Source organism: Lipophrys pholis, assembly GCF_963383615.2.
Source record: "Lipophrys pholis genome assembly, chromosome: 16".
NCBI lineage: Eukaryota > Metazoa > Chordata > Actinopteri > Blenniiformes > Blenniidae > Lipophrys > Lipophrys pholis.
This window is the reverse complement of record NC_137634.1, coordinates 1782468-1805550: the sequence shown is the minus strand read 5'-3', so window position 1 is coordinate 1805550 and position 23083 is coordinate 1782468. Positions and strand designations below refer to the sequence as shown.

Sequence of the window (23083 nt, the reverse complement as noted above, 5' to 3'; positions counted from 1 at the left end):
ATCTACCAACTAAGTATTTAAGGATCTTAATGTTCTTGAGCATTCCGGCTTTTTGCAGATGTTGATTTTTTTGTTTTGTTTTGGGTAAACCGTATAAACAGATGAATATGATATTTTCTCAGTTGTCCTGTTTGAGTGTTTCCGGGTCGCCGTCTGTACGTTTCCATGTGAAAACCAATAAAGGTGGCGCTCGCTGTGCTCGGCTGCACGGTGGAACCTCTGCCTGTGTGTTCGCTCCATGTTCCTGCCGGAACGCCGCTGACTTTATTTATTTATTTATTTATTGGTTCCCTCTCATGTTTTGTTATTTTATTTAGCACTTTTCTCTGGAAATGTGAATATTTGATGATTCAGTATTTTACATTAGAAAAAGCATCAGGTGAATAATGTTTATTTATTTATGTTTGCATATTTTTGTTCTGTAACAGTTTATTTTTATTTATGTATTTAAAACATTTATTTCTGGTAAGAAAATCAGATCATTATATTTTTTTATTAGATTTGTGTTTAATTCTGAGAAATAGTATATAATATATAAAGACATTTATGTACAAACAGAGTTTTCCTCATGTTTATTTTATTTCACTTTTCTTTTTTACATTTTTAATGATTTATCGAATTCTTTTGGGATTAGATTCATGTTTTTTGTTTTTTATCTCAGGAATTAAATAAAAAAAAAGTTTGCTACGTCAACTAAACTTTGGTTTTTTTATTTTAATTTTCTTCATTTATTCAATTTATTTGTTTCATGCTTGAATTTTGAATTTTTTGCATGATTGTTTTCAGGATGAGATTTTTTTTAAAATGCACCCCAGGAACAACACGGAAATAGTTTTATTTGATAATGAAACATTTTGGAAGATTTTATTTTGAAAACTAAAATTTCGGTGGATGAAAATCCAGTCCAGGTCGATTCTGATCATCACAATCAAACCTTCACTGTCAGCTTCTCTAACATGTCTTTAAACAAAGGAACCCCCCCCCCCCCCCCCCCCCCCCCCCCCCCCCAGTCCCCCACTGACCCTCCGGATGATTACCCCCCCCCGGGTGACACGGGACCCAGCTGCACATACACAACATCAGGGAAAAGAACATTAAACACTGTCTCATTATACCTGATTGGACGAGACATAATGAGACACCAAACATCTGATCTCCACCCGCTGGAAAGAAAACATGGAGGAGGAGGTGGAGGTGGAGGAGTGAGGGAATCCAACTTAAAGAGTTCTTCCTAATAGTCCCTCCTATCTCCTTTCCTATCCACTTCTCCTTAACCCTGTGGATGACGTTACAGGGTTAAGGAAAGGTGTAGAAAATAAATGGCGGGGACAACGCGGCACCGCTACGTCAACTTTTAACGTTTAGCAGGAACATTTGGAGACGGAGGAACCGGAGGGGCGTCGGCCTCTAGAGGGGGGCGGAGTCACAAACAGAGACTTTTAGTTTCTTTGTTTTCTGGATGATTCTAATCTCATCAGTTTTTATCTGGTGAGTTTCGGTTTCAGCTTCCTTGTTTGGAGGTCATGTGATTATTATGGTTATCGAAATAATAACAATAACAATAACAACGTAAACACACTGACTCACACTGACAAACACTGACACACTGACACACACTGACTCACTGACTCACTGACACACACTGACTCACTGACTCACTGACACACACTGACACACTGACTCACTGACTCACTGACACACTGACACACACTGACTCACTGACTCACTGACTCACAGACACACTGAGACACACTGACACACACTGACTCACTGACACACTGACACACACTGACACACTGACTCACTGACACACACTGACACACTGACACACACTGACTCACTGACACACACTGACTCACTGACACACTGACACTGACTCACTGACACACACTGACACACTGACACACACTGACTCACTGACACACTGACACACACTGACTCACTGACTCACTGACACACACTGACACACACTGACACACACTGACACACTGACACACTGACTCACTGACTCACTGACACACTGACACACACTGACTCACTGACACACACTGACTCACTGACACACTGACTCACTGACACTCACTGACACACTGACACACACTGACTCACTGACACACACTGACTCACTGACACACTGACTCACTGACACACACTGACACACACTGACACACACTGACTCACTGACACACACTGACACACTGACACACACTGACTCACTGACTCACTGACACACTGACACACACTGACTCACTGACTCACTGACTCACTGACACACTGACACACACTGACACACACTGACACACTGACACACACTGACACACACTGACACACTGACACACACTGACTCACTGACACACACTGACTCACTGACTCACTGACTCACTGACACACTGACTCACTGACACACACTGACACACTGACACACACACTGACTCACTGACACACTGACACACACTGACTCACTGACTCACTGACTCACTGACACACTGACACACACTGACACACTGACACACACTGACTCACTGACACACACTGACTCACTGACACACTGACTCACTGACACACACTGACACACACTGACACACACTGACTCACTGACACACACTGACACACTGACTCACTGACACATGGACACACTGACTCACTGACACACTGACACACACTGACTCACTGACACACTGACACACTGACACACACTGACACACACTGACTCACTGACTCACTGACACACTGACACACTGACACACACTGACTCACTGACACACTGACTCACTGACACACTGACACACTGACACACACTGACACACTGACTTACTGACTCACTGACACACTCTGACTCACTGACTCACTGACACACTGACACACACTGACACACACTGACACACACTGACTCACTGACTCACTGACACACTGACACACACTGACTCACTGACACACTGACTCACTGACTCACTGACACACTGACACACACTGACTCACTGACTCACTGACACACTGACACACTGACTCACTGACACACTGACTCACTGACACACTGACACACTGACTCACTGACACACTGACACACTGACTCACTGACACACTGACTCACTGACACACTGACACACTGACTCACTGACACACTGACTCACTGACACACTGACACACTGACTCACTGACACAAATCCCCCTGATGGAAGTTGAAGGATCACTGAGTGTTTCTATCAGCAACTTTGAAGAATCGTCCAATCAGACGGGATTTACAGACGTTTCTCAGCTCGTTAACGTCTCATGAAGGTTCAATTAAAATGCAAATAATCTGAGTTTTGATGAAGTCGTTTCTAATGTCATGACGACTCACATTAGCCCCGTGCTAATCCGGCTGATTTACAGCCACCTGGGGCCGATATGACAAACCGTGATAAACAAATCAGGAGCTCTCTCTGATTCCTGGATTAACTCGGCCAGACATTCTGGATCCTGATCAGCGTGAACACGAAGCAGGTTATCAACTCACTAGTTCAACCCATACTTCACATGAAAGGGGCGGAGCTTGCAGCGTGTGACCAATCACAGAGGGAGAAACCCTGCAGAGCAGCTGATTTTACCCTAGAGAAGCAGTTAATCTCTGAGATTATGAAGAATTCAAACATCGTCAAGAACAAGAACAAAAACCTCCTTCAGTAACCAGGATATATTTTATTCTGTCAATTAAGATTGTTCTAGATACTTTCTCCTCTGCCTGTCTTGCTGCTCTCAATCCAGGAACCAATGAGGATATTAAGAAGGGACAGGTCATTTTCCAAGAGATCTGATTGGTCAGGAGGCGGAGCTTTACACTCACTGTGATCTTATCCAGAACATATCCTGCTCCGGAGCAGGTTAGACATTCAGAGTCAGTTACCATGGTGATTTATCTTATTGTTTACTTTAAGAAGTGAACCAGCGACGTAGTACGGAAAACCAGAGTTAATCCTGAAGTTACCTGGATAAGAGAAAACCAGAGTTAATCCTGAAGTTACCTAGATAACAGAAAACCAGAGTTAATCCTGAAGTTATCTGGATAAGAGAAAATCAGAGTTAATCCTGAAGTTACCTAGATAAGAGAAAACCAGAGTTAATCCTGAAGTTATCTGGATAAGAGAAAACCAGAGTTAATCCTGAAGTTACCTAGATAAGAGAAAACCAGAGTTAATCCTGAAGTTACCTAGATAAGAGAAAACCAGAGTTAATCCTGAAGTTATCTGGATAAGAGAAAACCAGAGTTAATCCTGAAGTTACCTAGATAAGAGAAAACCAGAGTTAATCCTGAAGTTATCTGGATAAGAGAAAACCAGAGTTAATCCTGAAGTTATCTGGATAACAGAAAACCAGAGTTAATCCTGAAGTTATCTGGATAAAAGAAAACCAGAGTTAATCCTGAAGTTACCTAGATAAGAGAAAACCAGAGTTAATCCTGAAGTTATCTGGATAAGAGAAAACCAGAGTTAATCCTGAAGTTACCTAGATAAGAGAAAACCAGAGTTAATCCTGAAGTTACCTAGATAAGAGAAAATCCAGTCCTATAGGCCTCTGCTGAAACTTCCCGAGGTTGTTTGTACATTAATTAATAAATTAATAAATTAAGTAATCAATTAATTAATTAATCAGTAACTGAAATAAAGTGAAAGACTTTGTTCGTTCTTCATTGGCGGTTGGTTGAGTTTAACTGCTGCTGATGTCATATGAAGAGCCCACACACACACACACACACACACACACACACACACACACACACACACACACACACACACACACACACACACACACACACACACACACACACACACACACACACACACACACACACACACACATCATAGAAAAGAGGTTGTCGGGTGTCGGAGGACAAAAGACTGTGACAGGAATGAATGGATGAAGGTGCTGATGGTGACCTCCATCATCTTGGGGGGTGGTGGGGGGTGGGGGGGTGGGGGGGGGGGCGTCCTTCGGGTCTCAGGTGTGCAGCAGCTGAAGCCTCCCAGAAGACAGAAAGACGACTGGGATCAATCTTGTGTCAGCAGGAAGTGAATCTGAACCCTCTAATCTGAAATTGAATCTCTTGGTTTGAATCACGAAAACGTCTAAACTGTTTCTCATTCTATTGAAAAATTCATTCTCACTTTCCAGATTCAGTTTTTTTAATCATTGTTTTGTGCCGCACTTCCGGGACCTGGCGTCAGAAGCCAAAGCAGAGACGAGCAGAGGAGGTTGATTTCATGACAGCAACACGCCTCACCTTGTTCACCTGGCTAAATACTTCAGGTACAAATAAGTATTGGAAATACCACGAGTCCAGTGGTGAACTGGCCAGACGGCATATCGGGACAAATCCCGCTGGGATGTGTGGCACTAAATGAATTTAAAAACCTGAATTTCAATGAAGAGAAGTGAATCAGAAAAGTGAGAATGAATTAAAAAAAACTGAGTTTTTCAATAGAATGAAACTTAGAAGATTCAGATTTAAAGAATTTAACTTCACTTCCTGCCGGCACATTTATCCCATAATGAACGTTACATTGATCAAACAGGACAAAAGTGTTGAAAATGAAACGGAGCACTTTTAATCCACGTTTTATAATTTAGTATTTCTTTCTTTCATTTTGATGCTTTCAGCTGTAAACTGAACTAAAAAATATGTGAATCTGAATCTTCACAGATGAAGTGGTTTGACGCCCGAAACGCACCAGTCAGTGCTGCAGTGGTTCCTCCTGTTCTCACAGCTTGACTGTCTCCGCTCACAGTGAGACGGTCCCCGGTTCGAATCCTGACCTCACAGTGAGATTGTCCCCGGTTCGAATCCTGACCTCACAGTGAGATTGTCCCCGGTTCGAATCCTGACCTCACAGTGAGACGGTCCCCGGTTCGAATCCTGACCTCACAGTGAGTCGGCCCCCGGTTCGAGTCCTGACCTCACAGTGAGATGTTCCCCGGTTCGAGTCCCCGGTTCCGGGAACATTTTCAAACAATAGATGGTTTCAGGAGAGTTTTTGAAAGCTGATATCGATAAAAGCTGAGTTTTATGACAAGCGGCCGCTGCAAGGTTAAAGGTTGTCGTCCAAATGTCAGCAGGCAGATGGCGAGCTGCGCCTCCGAGCGACTGCGTGCACTTATTGATCACGTCTATCAGAGCCTAATGAGAAGAGAAGCTGCAGACGAGCTTCACTTCCTGCAGTCCGACACGACGTGGACGCTCAGTTCTATTAAAGATCAGAAAGAAAAAGTGATGAGTTGAGAAAACAGTTCCGTCTGCAGCCAGTTTAACCTGAGAAACTTCTTCCAGCTTTGTTAATCCTGGAGTTTATAAAGGCTGTGGTCTCAACGTTAAATGAACAAACGGTCAGGATTCACACAATCAGAGTGAAATAAAACCCTGGAACCAAACAGCTTTTCATCTCTAACCCACTCAGGAAGAAGATGCAAACCCTGCAAAGAGACGAACCCTCAACACCTCGTGGTTAGAGAGTCGTCCGCTCTACACTGGAAGAAGTTCGCTCGTATTTCAATCACCTTTCATTTTATCTTGGTCCCGTTTGTGCGGAAATCAGGACTGATTGATCGAATACTTTATGATCATTTATGAAAAAAAACACCTGTTGCATTAAACTTTTACAAGATCATTTCCATCAGTTAAAATCAGTCTGAGATCTTTAGTCAAACTCAACCATCTGATTTATGGTCATATCATATAAAATCCTCTTCCTAGAGGTTCTCCAGCAGTACTACTCGTCCCCATACCTGGACAGACGTCCCAGAAGTGAAGACAGTCTGTCCTCTCTGTCCCTGGCTTGTTTCAGGTTTTAAAAAGTGTGTTGCTCCAACCAGCCAATCAGAGATCAAACCCTATATAGTGTCATCGGGGGTTAAGCCAATCCCAATCAAGGTAGGCCCTCCCTTTGACTCCTCCCACAATAAGAACTATTTATTTATCTATCTATCTATCTATCTATCTATCTATCTATCTATCTATCTATCTATCTATCTATCTATCTATCTCTCTCTCTCTCTCTCTCTCTCTCTCTCTCTCTCTCTCTCTATCTATCTATCTATCTATCTATCTATCTATCTATCTATCTATCTATTTATTTATTTATTTGTTTATCTATTTATCTATCCATCCATTTATTTATTTATTTATTTATTTATTTATTTATTTATTTATTTATTTATTTATTTATTTAGTGTTACCCCAGAGAATAAAAAACAATGAGGAGTCTACAAGAAGGGAATAAGAATAATGAGGGGCCTGACAGGAATACTCCATATTATTATTATTTTGGCTCATCCTAAGTTAAAAAATGTTTATAATTATAAGATTTTCACTCACCTCTATAAAGTATAGGTGTGATATGAATCTATATCTGAAAAATGTATACATGTAAATTATTGATGGGAAGAAGTTTTGTAGGATCAATAATGAAACAGAAATGATTTGACAACATATCAGAGATGTACATCAACAACTAAAACTGGCTCCGAAATTGTTCTTTTGTTCTCCGTGTGGATTCTGGAGGAGGAAGTTTAAAATGAGCAAATGCTTTTTTATTATCTTTTAAATTTGTGAATTTGGACGCAGCCTGACAGAGAGAGCCGAGTCAGCCAGCATCAAAAGGCTTCTGGGTGTGTGTGTGTGTGTGTGTGTGTGTGTGTGTGTGTGTGTGTGTGTGTGTGTGTGTGTGTCCTGCTGGGATCCTCATTAACAGGCTCTGGGAGCAGAGGGGTCTGCTTCTTTTCCATCCCTGCTTGTCTGTCCAGCTTCTTTGATGACAGTGGAGCACTAATACCCCTCAATACCCCTCAAATACCCCTCAAACTGCCACTGATGCTCCTCAAACAGCCTTCTCATGTGGCTCATTAGAGCTTTCAGATCTAAACCAATGACGGTCACTGACGCAGTAGAAACCTGTTTACACTTTCTGATAAGTTTAACTGTACACACACACATACACACACACACACACACACACACACACACACACACACACACACACACACACACACGGAAAAGCTACACTTGAACACACACACTGTGTCCGATGTGCATCTGGACCATAATCCTCAACTGTAATTGCGTCCGGGGCTCTGAGAGCCTCGATACGCTGCCGAAGCCACTTTAAGAGCGAAAAATGCTTCTCAGGTTCCTCCAAGGTCGCTGCTCGACAACATATGCGTCTTCATTCCTTAAGCCCTTTATTCCCAAACGAGACGTTAAGTCCCATAAATCAGGTTCTGGTAATTACTCAGCGCCTGAGATGCTGCTCTTGATTCGACTCCATCCAAATGAGCAGCTGAGTCTTCCAACAACAAACTCAAGACCTGAACGGGGGACAGAAAATAAGGAGTGTTTCTGGGTAGAATCTGTTTTTTATCACTCTGACTTTGAGTCTAAACCCTGATGGAGGCGTCTTTCTGTCTCTTCTCTACAAGACGACGTGAGACCTGTAGACGGCTCCGCCTATTTCTTTTTTCATTCTTCGTGTCGAGCAATAGTGTCCATGATTGACAGTTCCTGTGGCCAATTAACTCATTAATATTATTACAATGAACATCGCACCAGTTCAGACTAAAGACAGAAAACTTTGACATGTAAAAGAGTCAGAACCAGCTGAGTGTTTCATTCTCTTAAAATAAATCTTCACAAATTTTCATATTGAATAAACACTGAAATGGTAAAAGAATCAAAGTTTGGTTTTTTTTTATTCACAATGTGCAAATTGCTTTATTAATCAAATAATGAGAAAATAATTAATGATGAAAAAAAAAAAACCTTTTGTCCACCATGGATGGTGGAGCTTTGCTTTTTGTCTGACGACATGAGTCATCGACACTCCTGCTCATCGCCGTCGTGTCCGACAGGATTTCTTTCATCATGTGACTGTTTCTGCAGCTGCTTCGTCTTTATTCGCTGCAGGAAGTCAAACCTCTTTTGTTTTCAGGGTGAGGGACACTAGATGACACGACAACCAGGTCGTCCATCACCCCTATGACCCCACGCACACTTAAATTGCATCACGGTGTTATTTCATGGAATAAAACTTCACCGTTGGAGAAAGTACCACGCTCAAGAACACATCTGGAGTCTTTCCTTCACACAAACACACATTTAGTGTGTAACACTGGAGAGGTAAGGCTCGTTCCACATCAGAGGGTTTTTGTTTTTCAGTCTTTTAAACTACTTAAAATAATCGTCAGTCCAAACTGAGGCTTTAAAAAATAATCGACAGAATGTTTGGATTACATACTGTATCCTACTCTGCTAATCAATGTAATTATGTTGTGTCAAAGTAATAAAAGATTCCAGCCTCATAAACAGAGTGATGAGAGGAAGTCGGCGCTGCAGTGATGAAGGTCCTGCCGTCGCCAGTTAAACATGATGAAAGGCTGCAGCAGCTTCGCCGACACAAACATCCAACTGAAGCTGCTCCAATAAAAACACAGCGTGTCTGCCAACAACGCCTCCGGCCACCGTGGAGCCTCTGTGATCTCTGGTGACACGCCGCCACCACCGGACGCCACCACCATCACAACCAGACCGCCACCACCATCACAACCAGACCGCCACCACCATCACAACCAGACCACCACCACCATCACAACCAGACCGCCACCACCATCCCAACCAGACCGCCACCACCGGACGCCACCACCATCATCCCAACCAGACCGCCACCACCACCATCCCAACCAGACCACCACCACCATCCCAACCAGACCGCCACCACCACCATCCCAACCAGACCACCACCACCATCCCAACCAGACCACCACCACCATCACAACCAGACCGCTACCACCATCACAACCAGACCACCACCACCATCACAACCAGACCACCACCACCATCCCAACCAGACCACCACCACCATCACAACCAGACCACCACCACCATCACAACCAGACTGCCACCACCGTCACAACCAGACCTGGAACGGACACCAAGAAAACTCCCTCATGTCAAGTCCCTGGAACAAACAGACTCTGCAGAATCTGCCAGGATTCTTGTTCAGGGGGTTTGGTGTTCAGGGGGTTTGGTGTTCCTGCGGCATCGCATCACTTCCTGTGACGGACAGCGTCAGTGTGATGGACTTCTGATGGTGGACCAAAGGTTCCAGAATCAGCAGGGAAGCTGATCCATTCAAAAAACTTTGTGAAGTTTCCTGCTGCAAAAATTCAAATTAAACCCCAAAAGTGTGAAACGTGACAACATGAAGCTTCTGTACAAGTAGTCCAACCGAAACCCCCCCACCCCTTCCCTCCAGAGGTGGCTCATGTGCTGCACCCGCTGTGTTATCGCAGTGAATTCAACCACACACACACATTAGGACTCAGTTAACCAAGCAGACCTCACTCAGACACACACACACACACACACACACACACACACACACACACACACACACACACACACACACACACACACACACACACACACACACACACACACACACACACACACACACACACACACACACACACAGGACTAAATAAATGAACAGGGACTCAATTGAGAGGGCGAGGCTGACAATGTGTGTGGTTGTGCTGCGTGTTAATCATCCCCGAGCCCCTCTGGCCTCAATAAAGCAGAATAAAAGAATATAAAAGAACAATTTGAACGGCCCCAGCTGTGAATCACCAAGCCATCACGCCTCACAATAGACCGTCACGCTGGCTATAATTCAGCGTGTGATCTGGGACACGCCCCCTCTCTGGACACATCTTTGTTAAAGTCGTTCGTCAGGCGGATCATTTCCCTGTGCCCCCCCCCCCCCCCCCCCCTCATCACACACACACACACACACACACACACACACACACACACACACACACACACACACACACACACACACATCCAGATGGTTCAAATCCATAATTCAGCTCCTGTCTCCACGCCATGACACCGCTCACCACCGCCCGCCTCCTGGCCTAATGAAGCTCAGCCTGGTGGAGCAGTGAGGAGGCCTCAGCACCTGGGGAGGCTACCTGTTACTGTGCCTCACGGGGAAGGGGGGGCTCAGCTGGCCGCCGCGCCCTGCGCTGGCCACCCCGCCCTGCGCTGGCACTTAGAGGACAGGCACTGGAGCATGAGGCTGTTGTTGTAGCGGCCATGAGGTTGTTTCAGTAAATGAGTCAGTTGGTCTGAACGTAAACACACGTTTGTTTTGGTCCTCACTGGATTCGTTGAAATCATTACAACCAACTAACATGAACTGCCACAACTATCAAATAATCAGGTTTAACACAGACACTATCCAGTATTTAAGTTTAGAAGAAGTAAAACAAAGAGAAACATTAAAGTTATTGTATTTAAGCTCCTTTGTTATGGAGGAAGGTTCGAGTATGAAGTGTGGGTTAGGGTTATGAATCTATCTATCTATCTATCTATCTATCTATCTATCTATCTATCTATCTATCTATCTATCTATCTATCTATCTATCTATCTATCTATCTATCTATCTATCTATCTATCTATCTATCGAGATGAAACATTTTTCCAGACCGGGTCCTGGTTGAAGCCTTTATTAAGCTCCTCCCTTGATTTCTACAGTCTGCTGGCGGTGTGGCGGCGTGACGGCGTGGCGGCGTGGCGGCGTGTGGCGCAGCCGGAAGGCAATCAAACTCCAAAAGTTTTCTCCTCCTTTAGATTCGGCGGCTGACAAATAACTCATTTTATGTCATTGCAATCAATAAGACTGAGAGACGCAGGCATTTTCTCTCTGGGCTGCTGATTGGAATGAACTCCAGAGTTCTGCAGGTCCGAGTGGCGATTGAGAGAACGAGAGCCAATCTGGCGGCGGTGGCGGTGGCAGTGGCGGTGGCGGCAGCGGCAGCGGTGGCGGCGGCTCAGCCTCTGAGAAGCACTTGGAGAAAACAAAGCCCCCGGGAACAGACGTGACCTCGGCTGCACCTAAACTAGCACCTTCCCAGTTGAGCCAGCTCTGATACTAATGCATATTTAAATGAGTACTTTGCATGTATCTGCATATATCTGGAAAATAAAATAGAGTGGAATGAAGATTTGCATGTGAAGGTGTGAACAGCGGCATTCATGAGATGCTAATGTTCGATAGGTAAATGACAGGTCCATCTTTTCCTACTTAATCGCCACGGGGTCGCAGCTAATTGTGCTTTTGTTGTGCAATTATCCAGAGTTTGCTCAGGCTTTATCCGGCCTGGGTGCTTTGTTTGACCTCCTCCCCTCGCGGCCCGGCGAGGAACTGAGATAATCCCAGCAGATTGGCTCTGTCACTCCCGTTCAGGCCGTCTGCCAGTCCACAGCCAATCAGCACGCTCACATAGCAACGCCCCAGATACAGATTCGTCTCTCCTGCTCGTCAAAAAAAAAAGAAAAAAGAGGAGCTCTTGGTTCTGGCGGGTCGAATGCTTTGAAGTTAGCTTTGAAGTTATGAGGCAATTGGAGGAAATGAGCGAATCGGCCGCAGGACTTCCTGGAGAGCCGCTTTGTGAGAGGCGTGATTGGACACCGCACCCCAGAGGGGCACAGTGGTCATTTTGCTCAAGGGGCCCCGGTCCTTCTGGCCGCCAGCTAAACGCCAAGCGCAGGGACACCAATTAAGGTGCTTTGGCATATGGCGGCAGCGTGCGCAGCGGCTCTAATGACCGCCGCTCAACGGCGGAGCTGCAAACTGCTCGCCAACCCGGGTCAGTGGATCTATTGGCAGAGAAAAAGGCCACAAATGCTTCCGTGTGTGTTTCTGAAGCGACTGCTGGGTGGAGGGGGATCATACACCTGCAGCCCTGTCGGGGGGCTGGATGGGTGGTGGTGGAGGGGGTGGAGGGGGTGGAGGGGGGGATCATACACCTGCAGCCCCGTCAGGACGGGAGATCTGGCTGCCTGCCTGACTTCTAGCCCTCCCCTCTCCAGCTGGGACAGAAGCATCCGTGTTCTTCCCATGGGGGTTGGAACTGCAGCGGCAGACCCCAGCAGTGCACACACCAGACCTGGACACAGATGTTCTGCCCGGGCGCCGTGTGGCGTCTCGCTGTCGTTCTGGCTTGGCAGCCATCTCGCCGGTCAGGACGCGTCAGAGGTTCTCCACGCTTCATCTGGGATGACACTCGTCCGCGGGAATGAAGCTCAGCCTCCTCATTACTCTGACAGGCAAACAGCCTCGATGACAACGGAACACAGAGAACAAAAAACAAACCGAGAACTCAAACACACTGTTGTGTTTGTAGGAATAAAATGGGTTCAATGAAATGAAACTGTAGAGTAGAACTCATGAACCTCGCTGGAGATGTGTTCAAGTGGAAAGGATGTAAAATGGTCTTTGTTTTACTGTCATATGATAAAAAAGCTCCTTCAGAGGATGCAGTTTCAGAAATTTAACATATAACAACAACAACAACAACAACAACAACAACAACAATAATAATAATAATAATAATAATAATAATAATAATAATAATAATAATAACAATAATAATAATAATAATAAATCAATAAATCCTCCACCTGGATGGATGGTTTCACCTTCGACAATGAACTGGTCTGGTTCTGCAGGTTCCTCCTCTGGGTCTGGGTCTGCAGGTTCCTTCTCCTCTGGGTCTGGTTCTGCAGGTTCCTCCTCCTCTAAGTCTGGGTCTGCAGGTTCCTTCTCCTCTGGGTCTGGTTCTGCAGGTTTCTTCCGTTGCTCCAGATCCTCTACTTTTTCATGTTGAATTGTTGGTTTTTCTCTATAAAAATGTCTTGAGTTCTATTAGGAGATACAGAAATAAAGTGGAATTGAATCCATTGAAAGATAAACAGTTGCTTACTTAGTAAATAGTTGCTTACTTGGTAAACAGTTGGTGACTTGGTGAATAGTTCGCTGGACAATTAAGGGATTAAAGAATGGATTAAATGAATTTCCTACTTTTACAATGTATTTCGATAAATTCTCATGTTTGGTTTTTATCGCTCCCATGTTATGTGCAGCACTTTGTGAGGCTTTAAGGAGGAACTGGTGTGACCTCTGACCCTTTACCTTTCTTTGTTTCTGAACATGATGTGTGCTGCCTACCAACGCTGATACGAAGAGACGAGTGGCTGCAGGTTGAGCTGAACGCTCCCCTGATTACCTGCTGATCTGAACACCTCGTTCCATATGAATCGAGTGTGGCGTCACTGAGGGAAACGTAAGTCACCTGATCAGACTTCATTTTGTCTCTTCGCCAGTCAAACAATCTCAGTAAAGCTGTAATAAAGCTGTGACTCATCTCTCCCACCAATCTGGCCTGTCAGCGGCCATCGATCTCCATCGCGGCTCGCCCTGCACGCCCGTATTGCACGCCCATTAGCACCGTATGTGTGGACGTAGCCCCATGAATGGAAAACCCCCCCAAATGAGGAGAGACCGGAAAAGACCCCCAGGAGAAGAAAGAGGGAAGGAACGGGGGTCGTCACGGAACGGGGGGGTCGTCACGGCAGCTTTGTCGCCTCCCATTGTCAGAGTGATGGAGCAGGAGGACGGGGAGCCGATGGGGGCCGGGTGTCATTAGTAGGAGTCACTGGGAGGAAGTCAGCGGGGGGTCCGCCGGCCACATGTGCTGCATTGACGACGCGTCCACTTGGCGCTCGGGCCGCGCGGCGTGCCGGAGCGTGATTGAAGGTATGCGGGTTAATGTGTTCATCTGTATGCACACGCAGGCTTCACAACGTGCTGAAGCTTCCAGAACAGCTGAAGCTCGCTACGTGACGGCGGGGCTCCGTTCAGAACACCGTCATCAAATAAACCAAACAAGCTCCAGTTCTAAACACCTCCCGTCTCTTTATGTCAGCAGGCGAATGAAAAATCAACTGCTTTTTACTTTAACTTCTCACTTCAAAAACAGTAGAATAACCCGGCTGTTTAAACATTATGGGATGTTTCCATTATTAGGAGTTGTTTAAAGCTGCTGGGTTACTATTTCGTCGAACTCCAGTTTACTGGAGGAGGATTTACTGAAACTCTGGACTATAGCTGGCATCATTGTCCTTGAATAAATTTGAGCTGTTTGCTCACTGGAACATTTTCACTGGCTGATTTAATGAATTTCTCTCAATGAGCTGACGTTGGTGTTCATGAGGCGATTTCTGTGTTTTGAATGTCTTTGTTGTATATTTTTGATTTCTCTGACAAAGTTTCTTCAGGCACTTGAAACTTGTTTCTCGGCAGCCTTGTTCCACAAAAATACATTTCTGTCTTTAATTTATCAGTCCAATGCTTCTTCCAATATTTAACAGCAGCGTGACGAGCAGTAGCCTTTTATTAAAGAACTGAAAGCAGGAGTCGGCGGAAATGTGAGGTGAAACCTGGGGTGACTTGAAAAGTCATTTTTGGAGTTTCTTTTTATTCGACGGCTGGTGGGAGGCCATACGAATCATTTCAGAATATGTTATTGTGATTAAAGAGAGTGGAGTCAGCAACACGACCTCTCAGTGAATCAGAAATAACCAGATCTAAAACCACACTGTCACTTGCAGTAGTTTTCTGGGCTCAGATTTTCACATTCCTCTACATTTTAGGATGAATGAACGAATCAGGTGAGCAAACTGGAGTAAGAAATGTTGAAGTTCAGAAGAAAGACAACAGATTAAGTGAGACATTTCTCTAATATTTCTTTAATGGTAAACAACAATCATAGAAAACATGATTAAATATTTGAAAAGTGAAATTTAAGGTTGCGCTGATCATTCCTCCTTCCTGTCAGACCTAAAAAAATATATAAAAGTAACAGTATTTCACACGTATTGCCAGTGCAGTGCGTTACCTTTATTGATTACAGATAGTAATATTGGAATGGGACACATATGTAAGAATCCAAACTGCTCCAGATGGTCTTTAAATACAATGAAAGACTTTTTAATTTGAGCTGTTTTGGCGCCGTGTGTGAACACTTCCTGTGTGAGAACACTTCCTGTGTGTGAGCACTTCCTGTGTGAGAACACTTCCTGTGTGAGAACACTTCCTGTGTGAGAACACTTCCTGTGTGTGAACACTTCCTGTGTGAAAACACTTCCTGTGTGAGAACACTTCCTGTGTGTGAGCACTTCCTGTGTGAGAACACTTCCTGTGTGAGAACACTTCCTGTGTGAGAACACTTCCTGTGTGTGAACCCTTCCTGTGTGTGAGCACTTCCTGTGTGTGAGCACTTCCTGTTTAGACACCAGGCAAGATGGCGGAGAAGCATGTTGAAGGCTGCTGACATCCCGGCACTGAACTGGATCGAGACTAAAATGTGACTTTGTTCAACAAAGTTTTGTTTGACAAATTAACTAAAAAAGTTCTTTCAATACGTGTGTGTGTCCTCACAAAATTCCTACGTCTGCTCAGAAAACCCTCAGCGGTCCCCACGGAGGAAACAGCAACGTTAGCATCCCTGCTAACGAGGATGACTACTGTAGAGGAAGGATTGCAGCAGAGGTGGAGAACCAAGAGGAATCTCCTTCATTGTCCTTGACTTCTGGTACACCTTTTGCGATAAACATCTTTCTCTTTCACTTAAAATGACTATGTCCTGAAATGTGGTGACGCTGTGCGCTCTGGTCGACCTCCTCAACTCCAGAAGTGATGCTAATGAGAGGAAACTGCAAAGTGTTTGAGCTGACATAAAGAAAATGAGTGAAAAGATTGAGAGAATTGAAGCTGGACACGACAGGTGGACGTTGTCACCTAGAATGATGTCACTTAGAGCATTGTTACCTAGAGCATTGTTACCTAGAGCTTGTTACCTAGAGCTTGTTACCTAGAGCTTGTTACCTAGAGCATTGTTACCTGAATGATGTCACCTACAGCGTTGTCACCTAGAGCGATGTCACCTAGAGCTGTGTCACCTAGAGCATTGTTACCTAGAGCTTGTTACCTAGAGCATTGTTACCTAGAGCTTTGTTACCTAGAGCATTGTTGCCTAGAGCTTGTTACCTAGAGCATTGTTACCTAGAGCATTGTTACCTGAATGATGTCACCTACAGCGTTGTCACCTAGAGCGATGTCACCTAGAGCTGTGTCACCTAGAGCATTGTTACCTAGAGCATTGTCACCTGAATGATGTTACTCAGAGCGTTGTCACCTTAAACATTGTCACCTAGAGCATTGTTACCTAGAGCGTTGTGTAAACAGTGAATTGTAACAGCAAGCCGTTTTGCAGAAAGATGTTGATGAGCAAGGCATTAAGAGTGTGAAAGCACCCAGCAGGAGTCCTCTGACACTGTGTGTGTGTGTGTGTGTGTGTGTGTGTGTGTGTGTGTGTGTGTGTGTGTGTGTGTGTGTGTGTGTGTGTGTGTGTGTGTGTGTGTGTGTGTGTGTGTGTGTGTGTGTGTGTGTGTGTGTGTGTGTGTGTGTGTGTGTCCAGCACTTTATGTTCCAGACAGTAACTCTGTTTTTCCAACGTCCTGATTTTCAGCCTCCTGGGATGATTATTAATCTAATAATTAAACATTTATTGTCCACAGCACCTGGTCTCTCTCTCTCTCTCTCTCTCTCTCTCTCTCTCTCTCTATCATGGAGCAGGATAGAGATGAGGAGGGGGGGTGGAGCCAGAGGGGGCTGGAGGCGGAGACAGCAGTAGAACAATCCTCGGTTCATCATCACATCACAGGATTCTTTCACGGCTGCTTGTGAGTTTTTTCTGCTGTGAAGTTATTTGAGTCAGAACAAAAGGAAGAAGGAGTCACAGCGAGGAGCCCGGATCAGGTCTGACCCCGGATCAGGTCTGGCCCCCGGATCAGGTCTGACCCCAGATCAGGTCTGAGTCTTTTCATCCACTCTTCCATGACTTTGTGGACAGTTTGGGGCCTGAGCATCTCTGTGACTGTGTGTTGAAGGAGGAGAGTCGGAGTCAGAGGAGGTCCCACCCCGGGCAGCGTCACGCCTCCTGGAGGACAAACTGGCGGCTGAGGACTAAACATCGTGGACTCAGGTGGGGGAGAAGATGCTGCGCTACCTGCTCAAGACTCTGCTGCAGATGAACCTGTTCACCGACTCCCTCCGGCCCCCCGGGAATGGAACCGACGCTTCCTTCAACGGCTCCCTGCTGGACTGGGGAAACTTCACCGGCTTCAACGGTGAGTGAGAACAACCCTCCTCTTCCACCGGCGCCCCTCACACCGACACACCGGGGGGGGGGGGGGGGGGGGGGTCTTTGTGATGGTAATGTGGGGAAAGGAGCTGTCACATCTCACTGTCTCACTGCCGCTGATCAATGATGTGGTGCTGGACTGATCAGGTCTGCATGATGAGGTGCTGGACTGATCAGGTCTGCATGATGTGGTGCTGGACCCAGATCTGGTTCTGGTTCTGGTGTGAAGCTCGTGAGTTGGTCTGAGGAAGTCGTCACGTCTGCTTCACTTCCTGCGTCGTCGCTGCTGAAAATCTGGACTTCACTTGTTTTTATTGTCTCATTAACTTCCTATAACGATTCGTCCTCATGCTGCCTCGCTGTGTGTGTGTGTGTGTGTGTGTGTGTGTGTGTGTGTGTGTGCTCTGACATGGAGACAAAGCTCAGGATGCTCATTATAGCCGACATCAAGGTGATCTGTTGACTTAACTTAACCCCACAGACACACACACACACACACACACACACACACACACACACTGAGTGCTGGTTCTAAACCCTCCAGCTGCTTCCCAGCTTGTGTCCGGTGACTCTTGAAGAGCTGTGAGGGGGGGGGGCTCCTGCTCTGTGCTGCCCCCCCACTGTGGGTGTTATTTAGCCTAATAGCCGGGGGTGGGGGGGTGAGGGGGGGTGTGGGGGGGTGTGGGGGGGGTTGCCTTTTGATCCTCTCCTCTCCTGTCTATCGCCCCATCCGGCTGAAACAACTTGAATAATATTCAGTTTATAGCTTCAGATTAGTTTGACGTTTCTCACACTTCCTCCTCGCTTCCTTCTTCTCTCTCCCTTCTTCTCTCTCGTCCTTCTTCTATCCCTTCATCCCTTCATCCCTTCATCCCTTCATCTCTTCATCCTCAATTCCAGATCAGATTGAGCGTTGGGCTGCACTTCATTAACTCAGTAGGAGAAAGTAAACGTGAGAGGAGGGGATGGATGATGAATCCATCATGACGTGGACTGATGGACAGACTGACAAACTGAAGTGTCTCCGGTGTTTCTGGAGTCTCTGGTGTCTCTGGTGTCTCCGGTGTCTCTGGTGTCTCCGGTGTCTCCGGTGTCTCTGGTGTCTCTGGAGAACGAGGTTCAGATTGATCAAGACGTTTCCAGAAGCTGCTCACTTCCGTCTTTACACGTCGTCGGCAGGTTGAGACGCTCCAGTGAGGACGGAGGACGAGTCTGTCTGCTGGTGATCGATGAGTGTGATCAGTTCGCCTGTTGTAAACCAGTTTGGCCGATATTGATCGACCACATGGAGAAAATGAAAACGATCAGCTTTTCCTTCTGTGATCAATGTGTTTCTCTAAAGTTACTGAAGCGGTTTGACCCAAGTCGTCTTCAGACCCGAACAAACACTGTGCATCAGAGTGCTGAGGCATCAGGGGGTCTTGGAGGTGGGGGGGGTGAGTCATTGGGGGTGGGGGTGTGTGGGTGGGGGTGGGGGGGAGTTATGGGAGCAGACTGTGGGCATCCAGGCGAGAAGCTCAATAGCGGTGGTGGACAGCTCGTGGGTCGACGCTCAGAGAAAAAATCAATGTGGCCGAAAACCAACCTGGAAATAATGAAGGATTCAGTGAAACACTCCTATGGAGGACGACTGCTGTCCCACCACTTCATCTCTTCATACGTCTCTCCATCCCTCCGTCTCTCTGTCCCTCCATCTCTCTGTCCCTCCGTCTCTCCATCCCTCCAATCCTCCATCTCTCCACTTTTCTCCAGTGTTGGAGGATGACCTGAGCGTCGGACCTGCAGCGTCCGGCTGTATTCGTTAGAGGAAAGTTAATTCTGGGTTTTTATTTATTCACATTCAGCCGCTGCCTGCTTCCATTCATCACGTCACCCGAGTGCCTGTGATTTGACACCAGCCTCATTACCTTCTGGCCCCTTCTGTGGCGATGAGATCATCTCATCACGGAGCGCATGACCATATATGGAAATTGATGGCGAGATGACATCACCCAGGCCTGAAACGATGACCATATTTGGAAAGTGACGGGATGAAGTCATTGTGTTCGATCGGAGAGTTTTCAGTGTTTCTGACTTCTTCAGTCAAGTTTGAATTTATTGTTTTAAACTTCTTTGAATATCAAACTTGTTAATTTAACTCAAACTCAGTGTTGAATTGTAACCTAGTTTTAATGCCTTCCTCGCCACGCTCGTTTTCTGGATTTCATTTTGATAATTAATGGAAAAAATATTTTGGGTGGTTTTTGGAAAATTAAAGGAAAATATAAAAAAATAAAGTGACAAAGACAAAATAAATAGATGCCAAAATGTCATTTAAACAGTTTACATGAATTATTGAATAAATAAGGATCAATGTCAGTGTATGAATATTATAATCAGCACTAATTGAAATTGAAATACAATGAACAAAAAAAGTTATTAAATTACTAAATCTAAACAAATCAAGTTTAAAGTAAATCAAAGGGAAATTATTAATCAATCAATAAATAAAAATAAAACAAAAGACAACCCCAATCAGAAATGAGAAACAAAACAAGACATGTGATGGCAATGAGATGAAAACAGCAGCGGCTTTAAAAAGTAGAATAATAATCTAATTACAGTCACTTCGTGGACAAAGTGCAATTTAATGTGACGATTTGTCCCTTCAGGTCAAGAAGGTTCCCCTTCGATCGGCTCGCCATAAATCTGCCAAGCAGTCATTAACGCTCTGTGTGTGTGTGTGTGTGTGTGTGTGTGTGTGTGTGTGTGTGTGTGTGTGTGTGTGTGTGTGTGTGTGTGTGTGTGTGTGTCCCAGCCAATTACTTCTCAATATTTCAGTGTGTGAATCCCAGATGCGTTCACTCCCCCGCCACGTCCAGAACTGCTCCTATTGGTCGAGGAGCAGCTGCTGAATCTCAATCAGGGTAAATCACAAGTTTTCAGTCTGAACGAGACGAAACGACCACAGACTGTGGATACGTCCTAACAGTCCCTCCTGTCTCCTAACAGTCCCTCCTATCTCCTAACAGTCCCTCCTATCTCCTAACAGTCCCTCCTGTCTCCTAACAGTCCCTCCTATATCCTAACAGTCCCTCCTATCTCCTAACAGTCCCTCCTGTCTCCTAACAGTCCCTCCTATATCCTAACAGTCCCTCCTATCTCCTAACAGTCCCTCCTATCTCCTAACAATCCCTCCTATCTCCTAACAGTCCGACCTATCTCCTAACAGTCCGACCTATCTCCTAACAGTCCCTCCTATCTCCTAACAGTCCGACCTATCTCCTAACAGTCCCTCCTATCTCCTAACAGTCCGACCTATCTCCTAACAGTCCCTCCTATCTCCTTTCCTATCCACTTCTCCTTCTCCCCAGAAGTGTTTAAGTGTTTAAGTGGGAGATGATAAGGAGCTTTGGAATTCTCTAGAAGCTAATGAAAGGAGGCTCCATGCTTCCTTTAGAACCTCCTTTAGCCTAGGAACCACTGATGCTTCCTTTACCAAAGGAGACCAGATCATGCTGCCCCACGATTCCTTGTGACAACAACATTTAAAGCAGAGGTCTCCAACCCGGTCCTGCTGGGCTCCTGTCCTGCATGTTTTAGTTCCTCTGCTTCAGCACACCTGAATCTAATGATGATGTCATCACCATGGTAGTGAAAAGGCCCAATAACGAGCCCCTCATTGCGATCAGGTGTGTTGGAACTGGGAGGAGCTAAACCTGCAGGACAGGGACCCTGCAGGACAGGGACCCTGGAGGACAGGGACCCTGGAGGACCGAGATGCAGACCTCTGATTTAAAGGGACCGGCTCATCGGAGCGTTCAGGGAAACACAGGAAGACTGACAAAGGAGCAGATCATGTAAGTTACCAAAGCAACAATCTGCTTAGAACAACTTGAGATCATCTAGAACCCAGATCCCAACTAGGAATGTTCTGGATGTTGTAGAAGAACCAACACAGTAAAGTCCAGTTTCAGTGCAGCCTCACTCTGATTGGTTCTTTATTCACCTGCCAGCCGGTTCCCTTCAGTTCCTCTTTTCCTCTGATTTACATTCAAACCTTCAGATATTTGACTTTATATCAGGGGAACGTGAGAGGAACCATCTTTATACTGCTTTTATCACATTTCTAGTTTTTTCACCACGACTGACGTCACTAATCCTCAACGCCGTCGGATTAGTGTTACGCCACCTAGTGGAAGTGTGGTCTGATTGTCACAACAATGTGATCACCTTTCCTAACTCCTTTAGGAAGTCTCCTAACACCTTTCCTTAACTCCTTTAGGAAGCCTCCTAACACCTTTCCTAACTCCTTTAGGAAGCCTCCTAACACCTTTCCTTAACTCCTTTAGGAAGTCTCCTAACACCTTTCCTTAACTCCTTTAGGAAGCCTCCTAACACCTTTCACTAACTCCTTTAGGAAGTCTCCATACACCTTTCCTTAACTCCTTTAGGAAGCCTCCTAACACCTTTCCTTAACTCCTTTAGGAAGTCTCTTAACACCTTTCCTTAACTCCTTTAGGAAGTCTCCTAACACCTTTCCTTAACTCCTTTAGGAAGTCTCTTAACACCTTTCCTTAACTCCTTTAGGAAGCCTCCTAACACCTTTCACTAACTCCTTTAGGAAGTCTCCATACACCTTTCCTTAACTCCTTTAGGAAGCCTCCTAACACCTTTCCTTAACTCCTTTAGGAAGTCTCTTAACACCTTTCCTTAACTCCTTTAGGAAGTCTCCTAACACCTTTCCTTCACTCCTTTAGGAAGCCTCCTAACACCTTTCCTTAACTCCTTTAGGAAGTCTCTTAACACCTTTCCTTAACTCCTTTAGGAAGTCTCCTAACACCTTTCCTTAACTCCTTTAGGAAGTCTCTTAACACCTTTCCTTAACTCCTTTAGGAAGTCTCCTAACACCTTTCCTTAACTCCTTTAGGAAGCCTCCTAACACCTTTCCTTAACTCCTTTAGGAAGTCTCTTAACACCTTTCCTTAACTCCTTTAGGAAGCCTCCTAACACCTTTCCTTAACTCCT

General features: G+C 45.4%; 1 protein-coding gene across 1 annotated transcript in view; it reads left to right on the top strand.

Annotated features, from left to right (window-relative positions):
• Nucleotides 1-17929: 17929 nt before the first annotated feature.
• The window catches only part of robo3 (roundabout, axon guidance receptor, homolog 3), a gene marked incomplete at both ends in the record, with an annotated part of 99177 nt that continues 94023 nt past the window's right edge, over nt 17930-23083 (top strand). The window contains one exon of the mRNA XM_080483348.1: nt 17930-18062. Within this exon, the coding sequence (XP_080339474.1) occupies nt 17930-18062 (133 nt within the window). The remainder of the gene's footprint in view (nt 18063-23083) is intronic.